The 17,523-nt window shown below is 38.5% G+C and overlaps 1 protein-coding gene across 1 annotated transcript; it reads right to left on the bottom strand.

The window, feature by feature from the left end:
• Positions 1-257: 257 nt before the first annotated feature.
• On the bottom strand, positions 258-17,177 carry CFAP206 (cilia and flagella associated protein 206). Its single transcript, XM_050893673.1, has 12 exons — positions 17,070-17,177; positions 15,299-15,382; positions 14,882-14,972; positions 13,672-13,860; positions 13,247-13,405; positions 12,117-12,325; positions 10,570-10,689; positions 7,825-8,023; positions 6,979-7,116; positions 4,757-4,950; positions 3,549-3,692; positions 258-488 (listed from the first exon to the last, which is right to left on the bottom strand). The coding sequence occupies exons 1-12, from the start codon at positions 17,175-17,177 to the stop codon at positions 258-260; spliced, it is 1,866 nt and encodes a 621-aa protein (XP_050749630.1).
• Between the last annotated feature and the right edge of the window lie 346 nt (positions 17,178-17,523).

Genomic DNA, 17,523 nt, shown 5'->3' on the forward strand with positions numbered 1-17,523 from the left:
CGCATTTAAATGTTAGTTTAAGTTAAAGTCTTTGGGAACATCTTGATTCTAAATTGCTGTTCAAAATCTGGGTGCTTCAGGCTTATCATTTCTATCATTTAATGCCAGTCAGCAGCCCCAACAGATAAGATGAATGAAATAAATCAACTGCTTCTGGAATCAACAGACACAGTAAAATCTTTTGTATCTTAATTCAGATATATGCAGGGATTTTTATGTATACATTCAATATATATCTTTAGGTTTCTCATTTTCACTTAGGTTTCATCTAATGCTCTTGTTAAGTCTACTTTGACCATATGAGTAGTAGGAGATGATCCTCCTTGGAGACCTTCCAAGAAAATCTGTGGCCTGGGTACGTTGCTTGAGTTGTCACGCTTAGTCTGGGTGCTAACATCTTTTGGCAAGTACACTTGGGTGGAGTTCTCTCTTCTCATATGGCTGAGGTCAGCCTGCATGGCACGAGTTAATTTGCGGCGCAAATTGGCCTAAAGACACAAAAAGAATCAGATTAAGCAAAATTTTGTTGGAACATTTTAGCACAACTGTATACTTAGGTGTGTTTGTATATTTTACATCTATGTGCTTCACAAACCTGGAACGTGGCCCACTTCACCCTACTATCAATACACGGTTGCAACTGTGATTTGATAACTCCTGAACTAACGGGATGTGTGAACAGCACTCCATGTAGCCCACACAATTTTAAGTTGGCCTCTTACTGCTTTCGTGTTTTCCTTTGGTCACTGTGCTTCAAATTTTGTTAAATGCTGGAGCCTTTGTTTTCTTAGAATAAAATGTTGTTTTCATGTTAAGCTCTTCCAGCGCTTCAAATTAATTTCAATCAGTCTGAAAGCACACTGGATGGGATGGCAGGCAGATAAATCTCTTCGGGCATCTGAAACCTAAAACAAGCTTGAGGATCCCGAATATTGTGGATAACCAAACTACAGGATGAAGCCTTTGTCTGGTTTCAAACCAAATGTGATGAGGTTTAGGTGCTGGTGTCACAAAGTACCAGATAAAAGGGAAAAAATGCCTTCTTTCAAGACATTGCTTATTAACCCTGGCAAGGGGCAAAAGGTAAGGTAATTTATGATTAAAGCTCTGTTTAATCACAGAAACTGCTGTAGATACAACAAAACCACTTCTCACAAAGTGTTAATATTACAAAGTCAGCACTTGAAGCAACAAAATGTTCCTTATTCCAGGAGCCTTCTATGTCAGCAAGGATGTAAAACACTGTAAATCGTATGACATCATGTTGTCACCGAAATATACAAAATACAGTCTCATGTGGTGGGATCCAGACCCCTACATGTAAGTGAGAAAGTCACTGGAGTCCAGTCCAGTCAGCGGAGACTGGAGTCAGTGGAAGCTGGAGAGTGATTAAGTTGGCCAAATTCGGTGTTCATATCAGGGTGAGTCAAACTACTCTCCAGACTCCACTAGCTAGGTCTCTCTCAACTGGAGTGGAAGTTGAAGCGCCTATATGTAGACACATTTTGGTACCTTAATCTACAACTGAATCTTATGCACAGTGTCATCAAGGAAAATACAGAAAAGAACGATAAGGAACTTACAGAAGAGACGGCAGGAAAAAAAGACAATATTTTAGTCTTTTTTTCTGAGGGTTTTAATGACAATTAAAACAAGAGCAGGCATGAGGTACTGTTTCTCTGTTAAGTTTATCCCTCCTGAAAACTGAATGTATGCTGTTGCAAGGAACTATGCTTGCACAGAGAAACAAATGTGAGCTGAAAATTTTTCTTCTAACATCAAATAGGTGTTCTAACAAACTCATATTTTAACACTTCGTATCACTACAAGTTTTCTGGCTAAGTATGAACAACAGAAAAAAAGCCCAAGGCATCTGAGATCATCCTCTAACAAAACCCGCAAATATGCCCAATGGTCCCCTAAAGTATCAAATTCACAGATGCATTGGTAAGCTATTATTTCTGATACTTTAGCACTTTGATTCTAAATGTCGTATCACCTCCATATTACAAATTCAGCATAGTCACTGTAGAGAAAACACTTTTGCATGCATCTGGGATTTTTTGTTTCAACTCAGCGTCACTAATCTCCCATATGGACAGTTGAGGCTAAAACACCCTTAGTACTTTAAAGTACTTTCTCTAAATTTTTCAAACTAACAAGCTACAAATTTGCTTGTGCATGGTCTTCATGCTCAGCTATTGGAAAACATCCACCTTTGCTTATGCTAAAGATAAACCACTGACCACATCTTACATTTATTTATGTACTTTTGTCCATTACAGAAGCAAAGGAGGCTTTTAGCTAGGCCTCTTGTAAACCTAACGGGCTTCTTTACATACCTCAGTAACGACTATTACTTAGAATCCTTTATAAGCCAGTTAACACTGGCAAGACTTCTCAGTCCAAAATTTTGGTTTCCTTTTATCATGTCGGAGATTTCATGGCAAAAAGAACAACAGAAAGGAAATAGGCTGCACAGCAGACCACAGGCCGCCATAGTGCATCTGTTCACAGAAAAAAAAAATCAGCCCTGCAGTATTCTGTGTCCAGTTGATATTGGTAACTGCAATATTCCCTGTACTCACAAGTTCATTTTGATTGAATTGTGAAAATCAGGTGCTATACCTTGACAACTGCATGTGCTGGCAAACCCTAGAAAGAAGCTTTTAAAATATATATTGTTACTTTAAAAGCTTTTATGTATGCGGCCAACCTTCTGTGGGCACACTGTGATTTCCAATCCATCAGTAAATCATCATGATAGTATAACAAACATTTCCTCTGGCTTGTATATACAACAGAAAACCTACTTGCTCTATTTCTTACCTCTCAGGTCCTACATGAAAGAGGGATTATTTTTTTTCCCAAAAAAAAGCAGAATTGGTTTTAGCAAACATGAAGAATCAGATTAAAATGAAAAGTATTTCATTACGGAAAAAAAAAAGAAAAAAGAAAAAAAAAGGCCTCATGCTTTGATACCTTTCAAGGATGGATAAGTTAGCTCAAAGAAAGCTTCTGCATGGTTAAACACATCCAAAGGTATTCCTCACCATTCTGTCTGCCAGTTACTACATTTTTCCTCCTCTTACTTGATGGTGATGAATATTAATATAAATTGCTCAACTTGCAATAAAGTTTTGCCTGACCCAAACCTTTCTGCAACCTTTTTTTTTTTTTACAAAGAAAGTATATAGCAATCTCTTCAACCTGTTAAATTTATTTGAGTGTAGAGAAACAACTTTAAAATTCAATGCGAATTAACAAACTCTTATTACTTAAAGAAGGCAACTGAAAAATTTGGAATGAATAGACTTAGCAGTGGAACTACTGCTCAAAAAACTGGGAAAAATTATGGAAAAAGTGGGAGAATAACAAAGTCTAGAAATAAGGAGAGAAAATACCTAGGAAAAAAATATTGAGCCAGTTGTAACGAAGTGTGCGTCTTTGAATAAAGTTAGATTTATGTTGCAAGGAACAAAAGTTTACAATAATTTATTCTGAACTTTGTTATCCAACAATGAGAATCTGGTAATAACAATACAAACCAATTTTATAGCTTTTCTTCTCAGTTCCCATTCATTCCATTCGTAGGATGTCACAATAGTTGGAGGCAAGATATGAGTATCAGTCTGAGTACTAATGTCACATTTTGTGGTTGGTTTCATCAAACGTTTGTCTGCATTTCTGGCCTGAATGAAAAAAAAAAACAACAAAACCAAGCAAGGCATTAATGAGAAGAATACAGACATCTAAGCAACATAGCATATGGATATGCTACTTTATAAAAGCAAATAGAAACCTGCAAACCTGCAAACCAGAAGTGGATAATGATTTTTACATTCAACAATATTTTTGTTCCCCCTGCCTCCACTAAAAAGAAGAAACCATGAAGTATCTGATGGATTTAATTTCTGACAGAAAACCCTTTTAGCAGAGGCCACAGCTGAATTTCAGACTCCCACATCCCGAGTGAGTGCTTAATCATTCGATTTTGGTAAAAAAGGGTCCCACCACCACCAGTATTTTATAATGCAGGCACCTCAGTTTGTCTTACGAATGGACTAAAAATCACAAATCATAATTAGGAGAAGTGCTTATATCTCTGCCAGAGCTGGGATATAATCTATATCTTTCTCACCAAGGGCCAGTTCAAGACTACATTCTTTCCATTGCTAGGGACCTAGAATTCACAATGGACCACAGAGAATATCTGTGAATCCAAATCAAGTGTTTGGATTTCACATAGTAGCACTGTCATATTCATTATTAATGAGTCCCCTTTCATTTTGTAGTATATTCCATAATTCCTGTTGCCAGATATCACTACACCCTCATCCAGCACATACTGATGAACTGCTAAGCTAAAGCTCCAGTTAATATGGTATCTGGCTTATCTTCTATTGCATTTATTTACTTTTGCAAAAAGCTTTAAGCTACTTTTGCAAAAATGAGGAAGAGAAACATCAGACACAGGATCTTCCTAGGCTAAGGACAAACAGCTTTTATTGCTGCCACAGTCCTTTGGTTCTACATATTCTCCTATGAAGAGATAAAGTGAGAACAACATTAAGGGGAAACGTTTCTTATCGACACGCTGAAGACCTGGAAAAGATGGACCTTCAGGCATTCTGTATGATAGGCAGATGATTATACTTCTTTCCTAAAGATGGGTATCATCTGTTCTCTTTAAGTCCTAGGACAGATCAACCAGTGACCCAACAGCTGTTCAGCAAGAGGCATCGTCAATGTGTACCTGTGCATACGGAGCAAGGTATTCAAACTGATGACGAAGCTCGAGCAGTTGAATTAGCTCTGCATGTTCTTTTGCTTTTTCTACATTCAGTTGAATGAACTTATCTGGATCTTGAGCAAAGATGTATGCAGCTTCTTTGGAACTGAAAACATAACATCTCTCCCTGTGCTTCAAAATGCCAATAGCAGGATTTCCTAAAAAAACCCCAGAACAAACCCCACAAAATAAAATAGTCAACAGTATGATATCCAATACAAAAGACATTTGTAATCAAGATTCTGTGTTTCCCTCAAGTCAGTTTCACTTCCTTTTTTCTGAAATCAGAATAAATCCCTGAAAGTAAGCTTTTTTAAATAAAGAAAAGTCTATTTTGTTAGGTCAGTACAACTGCTTTTGATCAGTTCACATCCAGCATGCCTTAGTGCATGTCTGTCAGAAAAACAACAGATAAAACACCTATAGCAAAGGTATAAGAAAACAGCCCATATCCACAAATGTTTTCCCTATAATCTCCAGAAAATATTTGATTGCAGATCAGCAGTCCATTTATACCAAAGGGCATAATACTGAAATTAACTGAAGAAGCAGATGAAGCAGCTGAGAAGCTGGACAACAAATTAACAGAGAAAATGAGATGTCAATAAAGGCCAAATAACTTATATAGGAAAACACAAATTGAGCTCAAGGACAGTGGCAGTCTCTGCTTCAGCTGTCATTGCGCGGGAAAGACCTAGAATCATCATGGACAGTGCCTCGAAAATACTTAATGGCACTACTCAGTGGCAATCAAAAAAGCAAAAAGAATGTCAGGAATTATTAGGATGCAAACAGAGGGGGAGAAGAAAACCAACATAACAACCTATATGCTACCTTTGTAATCCTACATTTTGTTCCAACACAACAGAATAAGTAAAATGAAGGGAGTTGGGAGTGATCAGAGGCTTGGAATACCTTTCACAGAAGGAGGGGTTAAAGAAAGAGGCCTCTTCAGCATTAAAAAGAAGCAATTGAAAAGAAATAAAATGATATGGGGTTATAAAACCATTAATTGCGTGCAATATAAAATTACTATTTGATAATTTTCCTAATAGAAAGACTATCAGGTCTTTTGATGAAATTATCAAGCCAGAGCTTAAAACCGTCTCAAAAAGAGGTACCTTTTCATAGTATATATAATTATAATTGTGGGACTCTTGACAATAAGAATATCCCATGGCAAACTCTAAATGGATTCAAAAAGCAATTAGATAAATGAAAAACCTCTATCAAGGATTACTCAACAAAGGTTACAAACTCAACATTTATCTGAGGAAATCCCATAACCGCTAACTGCTAGAACAGGGAAGGATATAATTAAGGAAGGATCATTCCTACTTGATTTCTCATAATCTTCAAGTGTTCATGACTGTCCACATGCAGAAATCGGATACAGGGCTAGAGAGACCTTCAGTCCAACCCAGGACAGTTGTTCTCATATGCAATACTAAATAGTGTAAGTAATTTACACTGCCATTAAAATATCTGGTTTTTAATGCTGCCAAGTAATGGCAATATTTTCCTCCCAGCCTCCTGTAAGTTTAAAAAACTTCTATATGGATAAATTCTATAAAGGATAGGGAGACAGAAAACATGAACTGATGGGGCAGCTGAAATAAGACTTGCTTTCAAGACAAATGACCCTAGAAGACACCAAAAAATTTCCTACGATTAGTTGACTTAATCAAGTGCACTTTTGCATTCTTTTCAGAGAAGATTTTTAGTACTTTATAATGACTATTTAATAATACATATGATGTAGGCATGAATGGGTGTGTTTGCAACACATGGATACACAAAATAGAAGGAATGACCATTTTCCTATGCCTGTATTAAAACACGTTAACAACAGTAAATAAACCTGCATTCAGCTGCAGTGTAGATTATACAGATGCACATATAACAGGAGGAAACATTTATCCACCCCATCTTGTTTCTGCCTCTGCTTGCTTGCGCCTATGTTCTCTTGAAGCCCTCCTACCTTCTATTTAGGGCAGTTTATTTGTGTATTTTTAAAAGAAAAATATTTCAGCAGGGGAAATAAATTATCTGGGGTGAAAATTACAAACATGAAAATACAGTACTCCAGCTTTGACATAAGATGATGCATTCAGAATATGTCTTTACATCTTCCCTAGTACTTGTGTACATAGAAAGTATGGAAAAGACCTAACTACAAAGCATACCTGGGAGGGTGAGGCCTTTCACACCAATTGCATGTGCACAGAAACCATGGTACTGGATTAGCAACTGATCAAAATTATCAGTAGTCTCTGGAAAAAGCCATTCTTGGTTCTTGAAATCAGAAATATTCACTCTGGTTCCTAAGAAAAGGTTTAACAAAGGAAGGATTTCAGTAACAAGACATCAGATGTTTAAAATATAATAATGTTGCAGGATGACTGGATTACTCTGGTCTTCACAGGATGACGTGCAGTGCCAAGATCCCAAAAGCCAAACTTTAGCCCTGCCTTAAGAGAGATCCTACTGAAAAATCAGTCCTGCAGGAGCCTTCTTTAGTAGCATTAGTCTTCTTTGGAAACAGGGGACAACAACAGGAAGGTAATACCTTATTCTTCTATTTTGTTTTCACCCACTCATGCATTACAAATCCCCTGGAGTATAACTTGGTTGATAGGGATACCATCTTACAAACAAATACTTCTGGTAACCAAAGCCCCTTTAAATTAGCTTTTTTATTCCCCCCTCCATTTCAGAAGTTCTGAAAGGTATAAAAAGATATAAACAAACTTAAGAAATTTCAAAAAAATGTAGAAATATTCCTCTCTGATCATTCTGCCATTTTATAAGGTATGTTTGTATATAGTAGCTATATTTTAATTTTATATATAAAAATAAAAGCCCAAACTACACTACATGAAAAATAAATGCACACACTACAAGACTCATTTTAATTTACTGGGCAAATTCTGATTATTAAAAAGTCAATGTGTAGCACCTTCTGTAAAGAAAATTCAAACCACAAAATCTTGGAAAATGAAGAAAAATGAAAAAGTAATAACTTCCAGTACCCATGGTTTCTCTTATCCTTTCCTCATCACTTTTCACAGTCACCCCTTCCAGAAGAGATGTCAGCACTTCCTCAGGAAAAAGCTGTGATTGGATTTCCGAGAACTGTTGCAGATTGTTAGTCATATTTGTGAGGAAGCTTAGCAGTAGTATCTCATCCTGAAAGCTGGTCCAGAGGTTAGAAAGTGCAACAAAGAGAGGCTAGAAAATAAAGAAAATTATCTGAAATCCAGCTCTGTTTTATGTCTGCAGCATAACCCAAGTGCTGTGCACAACAATCCCTGCTATGAACAAAGCAGGGCTGATCTCCAAGGCCTTCAGCGTTCAGAAGTTCCAGGGGAACTCCTGGGCATTGTAAGAGGAGCTCCCATCATGTACGCCTAAAGCACGTACGTCCAGCATGTAGGCCCGTAGGCCAGAATGGTACTTTTCTACATTTTACTCCAAAGCCTTTCCCAAATATGTTACTCTGAGACCATGCTTGGAGTTGAGCGCCCCACTGACAATACAGTTTTATAACTGAAAATAAGGTGTACAGGAATAAGAAGGACCAGAAGAAATGTACCTGGTTAACTACCAAATGAAGTAAAACCACACCTATATGTACAAACAAACTACCAGGTTTTCTTTTCTGCCCTGCTTCCAGAGTGACTTGGTACCACAGCCCCCAGGCCATCATGTGTGTCAAATTAATGGGGTGCAAGCCTCTTCAGAGTGGTGTGGGGGTCAGGACAAAACTGGAAGCTGCCATTCCCAGCAGCAATGCTGACATGCAAGTGTGCACACACGCAGAAGCAGCCTATGAGCTTTGAGTGTAAATGCTGATTTCAATGAGAGTGACATAATACATGCCCTGTTACATCTAAACACACAGAGCATTTATGGGAAGAGATTCAACAAATCTGAAATTCACACCAACAACATTATATTTTATGCATGTTAACAACATTATTACAAGAACAGCCAACAGAGTCAGCTCTGGAATTCATCTACGTCACTAATGCTGTGGGAAATGTTATGGCTACAAAAATGGAAGAAACCAAAGGAAACATAAATCATATGATTCTATGATTCTTTGAAGGGCAGCAAGATCAAAATCATTCTTACTAGAATAAACAAAGAATATTAATGAAATCTACTATGTTTCCTAAAACAAATGTGTACTACAAATATAAGCCTTATGCTACGGTTTTTAAAAAGCAGAATGCCCTGCTTCTCTACATTTGTAGAGGATCCAGCTTCTCAGCAACTAGCTGAAGACAAGAAGAACTACTTAAATGGTGGGTTAATAGAGAAATCTCTGCCTGCAGAAGACCTGAAATCAAAAGACATTACATATTCTGTCCTCAGCAGAGAAGAAAAAACAACTAATCAACCTGAAAAGAGAAGAAAATGTAGGAAGGAAGCAGACAACAGCAGACAGCTTCTAGGGAAAAGGGTAACATGTATATCAGTCACTTAAGCCCCACGAAGATACAGAAGAAGAGAAAAAACTGCTTTGAGCAGCTGGACGAGAGGGGAAAATGCTCTCCAAATGAGAACATCTGGCTTATAAAATCACAAGTACACATAAACTGAAGTGTCAGATCACATCTGAGATGTACCTCAGTTTAAGTGCCGTTCCCATGAGTTTCCAGCTCAGATGCCCTTACGGGGAGTGTAAAAAATACTATGAGTAGGTGGGGGGGGGCATGATCTTCCTTCCTCCCTCCTCCACAGTAGACTTTATTTTGCTTTCTAATGATTTGTTTGGAAGGATGAAATACAACCTAACATATGTATGAACTGCATGCTAGTTCAACAGCTAACTACAAGGAATTAAAATGATAGACATATCACACAAAATAATGACCTCTTCCATGAAAAGCAAATTAAATGAAGCTGGTTTCTGACATATTTCTCTCCCATTTCCTTTACATCATGCCATCATAATAATCCCAGATTTTCACAGGGTCACCGAGCACCCTCCTTCACAATACTTGCAGTTCGCATCACTCATTCCCTCTGCCTCCAACACCTCCTTCCCGTGTCCTATATCTCCCAACTAAGGGTGAAACAGTACAGAACATCGATCATGCAGCAGTATGTGGCTGCTCACTGGCCAGACAGCACATAAACCAGCAGGTAATTGTGGCATTCCCATTTCAGACTTGATCTTAGGGAGGCTCTAATTGTGTCTCTCTAGTTGTTTGTTTTTCACAAAACTTGCAGAAAATGACATATTTTGAGATCTCCGGACTTTGACAAATTTGACTGAAACTGGCCAACAGGTTCAGAAGCCATTGGGAGGGGCAGAAACTTGATTTGTTTAGAAAAATGATATCAAGGAGTCATACTGTAGTTACAGGAATTACTATCTGAAGGGACTTTAAGAGAATCACACTCTGATGTGCTGTTATCAGTCATCATTGTGTTCTTACTATTTCTGCAAGGAACAGGAGAATATTTACAGACACCAGGAAAATATCACTGTAAATCTACAAATACTGACCGATGACTCAAGACACTTTGAGTAAAATACCATTTAATTCTTTCTCCCCCTGTTTGTACCTTGCTTTTATTTTACCTTGAGTCTTTTAGTTTAGTTGCCCCTTCAAAAATCACAGATGCTGTTATAATAGCAAGAAAATAATGTAGCCTTTTTCTTTAACACAAACTATGCAAAAATACACTGGTAAAGTATTTCGTAATACTTTAGTAATTTTTTATAATTAAGAAGAAATAGGTTTTCCATTCAAAATACTTACAAAAACTTCTTTGGTATCTATGGAAACCTTATTCTGCACTGTGTTTTTCAACTGCTCCATTGTTGCTGTGAACTGCACATTCATCTTTTCAACTTCTTGAGCACTTGTAATTGCATCAGACTGGAAAGAGCACTTACTTCAGATAAGAAGTATGACAGTCAAAAAATCAAGTATTTAGTAATAAGTATTTACTTGGATCTCTTCATTCAACTATTTTCAGACAACTGTTTTAAGGAATGAAATGCACCCTAACTTTCCACAAAATACATTTTTCCCTAAATGTTCAGGTATAAAACCAGGTGTTTCTCTCAAACATATACTAGTAATTTTTATAGAAAACCTCTACATTTTTATAGTGAAGAGAACTGAAAAAAATTTAAAAGAGAAATATTTTTCCAAGCATTATGATATACAGGAAAAACTAATAAAACCCTGCAGTTTCTCAAAAGACAATTTAAAAGGTCTTCATAAACAGAACAAGTTTCAAGAATTTAAATTGTATTCTTCAAAGACTTCTGATGACTCCATATGTGTTGGGGATGTCTGCAGACTAAAATTGAGGTGATTTATGGATTGAACAAGGAGATTTCTTCACTCGTGCTGTCATGGTTTCGGCTGGGATAGAGTTAATTTTCTTCTTAGTAGCTGGTACAGTGCTGTGTTTTGGATTTAGTGTGAGAATAATGTTGATAACGCTCTGATGTTTTAGTTGTTGCTAAGTAGCGCTTATCCTAAGTCAAGGACTTTTCAGTTTCCCGCGCTCTGCCAGCAAGCAGGTGTGCAAGAAGCTGGGAGGGAGCATAGCCGGGGCAGCTGACCTGAACTAGCCAAAGGGGTATTCCATACCATAGAACATCATGCTCAGTATATAAACTGGGGGGAGTTGGCCGGGAGGGGCAGATCGCTGCTTGGGCATCGGTCAGCGGGTGGTGAGCAATTGCATTGTGCTTCACTTGTCTTTTCTTAGGGTTGTTTTTTTTTTTAATATTCCTTTTCATTATTATTATTATTATATTTTTATTATTATTGTTGTTATTATTATATTTTATTTTACTTTAGTTATTAAACCATTCTTATCTCAACCCATGTTTTACGTCTTTTTTTCGATTCTCCTCCCCATCCCACTGGGAGGGGGGAGGAGTGAGCCAGCGGCTGCGTGGTGCTCAGTTGCTGGCTGGGGTTAAACTATGACACATGCCTTTTGGGACAGAGTGAGTATCAGTATGCAAACAAGAAAAAAGTCCTACTTTTTTAGTCCTTTGTTAATGAAATTAAACCAAAAAAGGAAACCTCCAGAAATGAAATGGAAGCACAGTCACACTGCAGCAAACAATTCATTTTGTCTTTCACATGACAGTAGCCAAACCCAGCAAGTTAGGTACAAAGTTCATCATGACAGATGATGTAGGTTCTCATATATTGAGATAAATATGATTTCAGTGATTTCTGAATCATTTTTCTTATATTTCTGTCCTGTACAAGTAGGTAAGTTGAATATGTTCCATCTGCAATAAAAGCCCACAGGATATAACATGAGGGTATCTCACCAGAAGGATGCAAAGGAAGGCCTCATATTGTCTCACACTGAACAGTGCTTCTTTTAATTTAAAAGAACTAAGCTGCATATATCTGTGTTGGTCTTCCTGCATGGATTCCAACAGAGCTGTGTACCGGTGGGCTAGCATATGGCAAGTATTAAGACCTTCATCAACAGTCCGTGTAGCTGACGGAATGGCTTCATTCAGAATGGCTGGCACTGTTTATATAGAATAAATATGAATATATATAAAAAGAATTATTTAAATCATCAGCAAGAGATTACAGTGCAGTATCTGAGCAAAGTAGACTTCCAATAAAATTTCTAAGTTTTGTCCTTATATTCATGCATTTCCAAATGCATACTAGATTCAACCACTGTATCTTACTAGTGAAGTGGTTCCAAATAGTCAGAATTACAGGTGTGGAAATATCACAGTCAAGTCAAGGACTGCGAGAAATCTTGCTTTATAGTATGTGCAGTTCAGTTGATACTACTGACATGGGTTCCTGAGAGACTTTAGGCAATCATCTGCACCATTTTCAGTTCTCAGTTTCTTCTAAAACTGGGCTGCAGACCTTTCTTACAAAGAAGTCTCCACACTGAGCTACAATACTACATGCATATTCACAAAAACATTTCCACTGACGAGGATTCAAAATGCAAAAGATTTTTGAGAACGTGTTAAGAATCTGAAGAGGTTACTCTAAATTGTCAGAATACAGAAAATGCCCCAGCAACTTTTATCACTTCTCATTACACATATGCAACAGAAAATTGTAACTGGATTCACAGTGTCCTTTCAAGATTTTAATTACGTGCTTTTAAAGGCAAACATTACATATTTAATTCACTTAATGGCAAGGGATCGGGGAAAAGTTATCATGAGGTAAGTTAGTGCATGAAGTTAATACATATAATCCTTCCACAACAATCACATAGGGCTCCCTCTTAGCTAAAAAGTAGTAGCCTACATGGAAACCTATAATTAAATGCCAAATATGTACTTTTCCTTCAGGTTTACAGACCCTGAGTCAAAGCTGTTTATCTAGAGATGGGATATTATTGGAGCCGCTCCAGTGAAGAAGGCCAGGAGGAATTAATTGGAAATACACAGCCCAAATGCAGTTGTCTACTTACAGTCATCAATGCTGCTTCCTCCTTTCCTGCATTCCTTGTTGTACAACCGAATTCCTGTGACTAGCATGGCAAGATTTTTCAGCTGTTGCTCTTTGTTCTTCTTACTGAGTGAGATGAAAGTAATCATCTCTGTCTGGGGGAATACACTCTGCAAGGCAGCTAGAAGCATTAGAAAGAGTGAGGAAATCCTCAATATGAGGGAACAGAAAAGAAAATCATTAAACAAGCAAAAATACCCTCTCCTGAACAACTGCAGAAAGTAGGAAATCCATGGCAAATTTAGGCTTCAGGGTTGAGCAGTGACAGTTTGGGTAGTAAGCATTCATCACAGTTTACCACATCTGTATCTAAAGATCAGCAAAGAAAAGGTGAAATGTTCTTTTTCAATAAGAAAAGCCCAATTTCACAGCTGGGAGTTTACTGACCTGTTACCTCCCTGACAACCTCAATATCTGTTGGGGATCCCAGGCCAGAGCTCAGCAGCACATAGCTAACGATCTTTCGATACACATTCTCCATTTCTTCTTGCACACGAGGATGACTATCTGTGATATCTCTGACCACAGGAGCCAGCCTTCCCTCCAGAACACGGTGCTGCTCACTCAGTAATTCAGCTAGGAGAGAAGGACTGTTAGAAAGTGCTATCTAAATTCTTTGGAATTTGGCTTATACAGAGGGTGCAATTCATTTCCACAGTCAGACCACCAACTTAAGGTTTCTGAAGCACAGATATATGGAAGAGGTGTTCAAGGTACCGTACCCTTATAATTAACAACAGTGGAGTTAAACATTAACATAATTAGCATGACTAATATCAGTCAGTAGAGTCCAGAGAACTATTCAGGCCAAATTAAGCAGCAAGTGCCCAAATCTGAACACTACTCAGGGTCTCAGAATCTTACTGGACTTATTGAGCTTACTGAGTCCAGAAGACTTTGGAGCAGCTTTCTAGTTTTGCCAATTTTTGGTTTTAATTCATGCTAACAAGAAAACATTTTCATGACCTCCCCACACAGAAATGTTTATTTTTTGTCTACTTTTGTTTTGTCTTGTGCGTCCCAGCCAGCCCTCACTATCCCACTGAGATCTGAAGTTACATTTACAGCAGAGACATTCTCCCCATCTCATTTTTCTTCCACATTTCCATTCTCAGACCGTGTGAAGTTACCACTGACGAGACCAAAACATACTTGGTTAAAACTGTAACTGATTGTTCAAGATTGCTCATCTCAATTAGGGATACTGATAAAACATCAAGTTCTCTTTCAGATACATGAGTGCAGTTCTGGGTACTGGTTCTCTTTCAGATGCACAGGTGCAGCGCAAGTTTTTCTTGCTGAAGGCAGCTAGACACTGCACCGAAAGCATAACTGTTCTCAAGCAATCTAATACATTACATTCAGTAAGTCTCTCAGACAGGATGAGATGAGTGTACTCTCAAATCTAAGCTACATTTTTTCCCTACTATATCCATACTGAAACACCATACTCCTATATAGCACATTTCTCCAGGGATTTTTATTTTGCTTTACTGCCAGCAGTCATTTAACAGGAATGATTATTAGCCCTACAGAGAGAGATATTAAATCCTAAACTCAGCAACAACTTCTTCTATGAAAACATATTTGAAATTACCTCGGTTTGCATAGTTCATATCAAAGTAAACTTGCATCTTAATTGTGCTCAGGGATGGGTTTGTTGTGTCAAGCAGCCTGGTAACACAGAGCTAAGAGAGACAGAAGTGAGTTCTTTCTCATTGTGAGGGAAACATCTGAACTGACAGTGACTATGCTACGGGTTTCACAACAGCAGTAGAGCCCCCTCCCTACCATTCATCTCAACATACTATGAATACTATGAAGTATAAGGCATTTACTAACATGAGGGAACACATACTCCAGTCTTTAGCTACAGAACCATGAGAATAAAGCAGCATTAAAATTTTGAAAGTGTTCATATCAAAATAAAATGGCATTTTAGTTACAGGAACAGGTAGCAAATAATGCTATAGTCTTAGCGAAGTACTGACTTTCAACATCATGTCAGAATTACCTGGATAAGATTTTGGACATCTTTTTTTGTAAGGCTTTCATCCACATTAAAGTCATTTCTTGGATCTAAAACAACAGCTTTCACCTAGAGATTGCCACAAGAAAGCTATTAATTTATATCTCAACATATACTGTTTGCAACTAGCCTTTTGTTTTCTGAAAAATCTCAGATGCAGTCACTATTTCTTTACTAGTCTTTTTTTCCATTTCAATTTTTGATAATGAAACAAAGTTACTTCATTTCACACCTTGCCAGGTTCAATCTCAGTTCTCAGACATAAGTGGGAAAAAAATCTACTTGTGATGCAAACTTTGCAGAAGAATATTTAAATACAGCTCCTTTAAAAATTTCCTGGAAAAATATTTTTCTAAGTCAAATTTTATAAAAATCCATCATTGTGGTTTATAGACTTCTCAGTTGGTGTTGTACGCATCAGTATAAATGTTTACCATTTGGACAAAAAATTCATAGTATTCTGCATATGGGGAAATATGTGCATGTTTGCAGCTGGTATGCATGCTGGTATCTTGCCAGCCACATGCGAAAGTTTTTTACCCATGAAATTTTTCTTGCTTAATTGATTAATACTGCTTTTGAGACCAATGTATTTTTTAAAGCCATGGTGTCACCTTTAGGAAGAGAAATGGCAGACTAACAGTACTGCTGTGAACCATTTACATTCATATACAAGTTTATCAAGAGCTGATTCTGTTCTTATACCACCAATAATGAAAGAACCTAGCTCCATCTTTCTGCAGACACAGATTTGCAGATGCATTCAGACTATATTCTGCAGCGGTGCTGCGTCTCCTAAGAGGAGATGCCAAAGTGTCTAATGTTCTTTAGCATACTTATAGTTGTTTACCAAGGACAACACTGAGATTGATTCAATTTCATTTTCAGTTTAAGTGGGATCCAAGCCCACTCCTTCAAATATTCAGCCCATTTATACTACCTGGCCCTGCCTAAACAGAGAAACAAACAAAAGAATCCATCACAACAGAGGGAAGAGGTAAACATCAAAGAATAAATATAGCTGCTGCAATAAACATTCACCTATGTGTCATGCCTTTTTGTTCATTTACGAGAGTGGGAAGAAATGTTATTAAAACTTGGGAACACTTCTCATTTTCACTTTAGAAAGAAAAAATGGTTTATATGCCTGTAGAAGAAAACTGAGGGAGAACTCTGAGTTGGAGCTCAAAGAGTTCCCAGGACTCAGGACCTGCAGCCTTTTCAGGGCCTTATATTCACATAGATGGCATTTCAGAGGAATGAAATACTTTCTCAGGTTTTTAGGACCCTATACTGAATATCACTGAATGCCCCTTTATACTTCCCAATGCGGGTTCTCAGAAACCAAAATGTTTCAAAGTTCAAGTCACCCCAGAAAGCCTCGGCTGCCGCCATCCCAGCCCGGGCAGGCTGCCGTGGAGCTGCCATTTGAGGTTTGTTGACTTGTAAGACCAAAGGAATGTTGAAGTCCTCACTTCACGTCATTCAGTCCGAGCAGTGTCAGTCGGCAACTTCGGGGGAACTATTCATCATATGTAAAATTAAGCTCCTGCCTCACGAAAGCCTTAAAACCGGTCTGAACTGCCAAGCTACGGGCACCCAGGTTTGAAACTTCTGATCTGTATGCTATCAATACATATTTGTCTTAATATTTTACGGATCACAACAGAATTTGAAAAACAGATTAGAAAAACACCCAGATGAAATAAATAATAATAATAAAAAAAACCACCCTAAACATTTAATTTGCGCTTACCATGAACGCCACCAAGGCTTCAGAAATGGTTTGTCCCTGGGCGGCGCATTCTTGTCCGATTTCGCGAACGATTTTCTTGATGACACTTTCGGTCTGGCCACAAGACATACTGGGCAAACACACACGTTAACGGGATTAACATCTATTGAAGACTTCGGGTGCCTCTTTCAACGTTTCTCCACGAGGGTTCCCCCTCTCCACCACACCGCCGGCCGGGGGCCGCCCGCCGCCCACCAGCCCCTCGGCCCCGCCGCTCCCACGCCTTCGCCGCTTGTCGGGGCACCCCCCCTCCTTCCCGACCCCCGCAGCGCTCCCACCGCCCCGGGCACCCCCAAAACGTCCCGCTCTCACCTGCTCCCCCCACCCCCGGCCCGGCCCGGCCCGGCCCGGCGGCAAACGGCGAGAGCGGCCCGCAGCCGGGCGCCAGCCGCCGGCCGTTGCCATGGGGACGCGG

The sequence above is a fragment of the Gymnogyps californianus genome, chromosome 3 (assembly GCF_018139145.2).
Source record: "Gymnogyps californianus isolate 813 chromosome 3, ASM1813914v2, whole genome shotgun sequence".
Taxonomy (NCBI): Eukaryota; Metazoa; Chordata; class Aves; order Accipitriformes; family Cathartidae; genus Gymnogyps; species Gymnogyps californianus.

What these genes read in the sequence shown, in the direction of transcription:
- CFAP206 (XM_050893673.1), bottom strand. Translation starts at nt 17,177, where the DNA reads ATGTCTTGTGGCCAGACCGAAAGTGTCATCAAGAAAATCGTTCGCGAA. An exon ending in AAGCCTTGGTGGCGTTCATG is followed by an intron (nt 15,383 to 17,069) that starts GTAAGCGCAAAT and finishes GGCAATCTCTAG; the next exon opens with GTGAAAGCTGTTGTTTTAGA. An exon ending in TATGAACTATGCAAACCGAG is followed by an intron (nt 13,861 to 14,881) that starts GTAATTTCAAAT and finishes CTTCTCTCCTAG; the next exon opens with CTGAATTACTGAGTGAGCAG.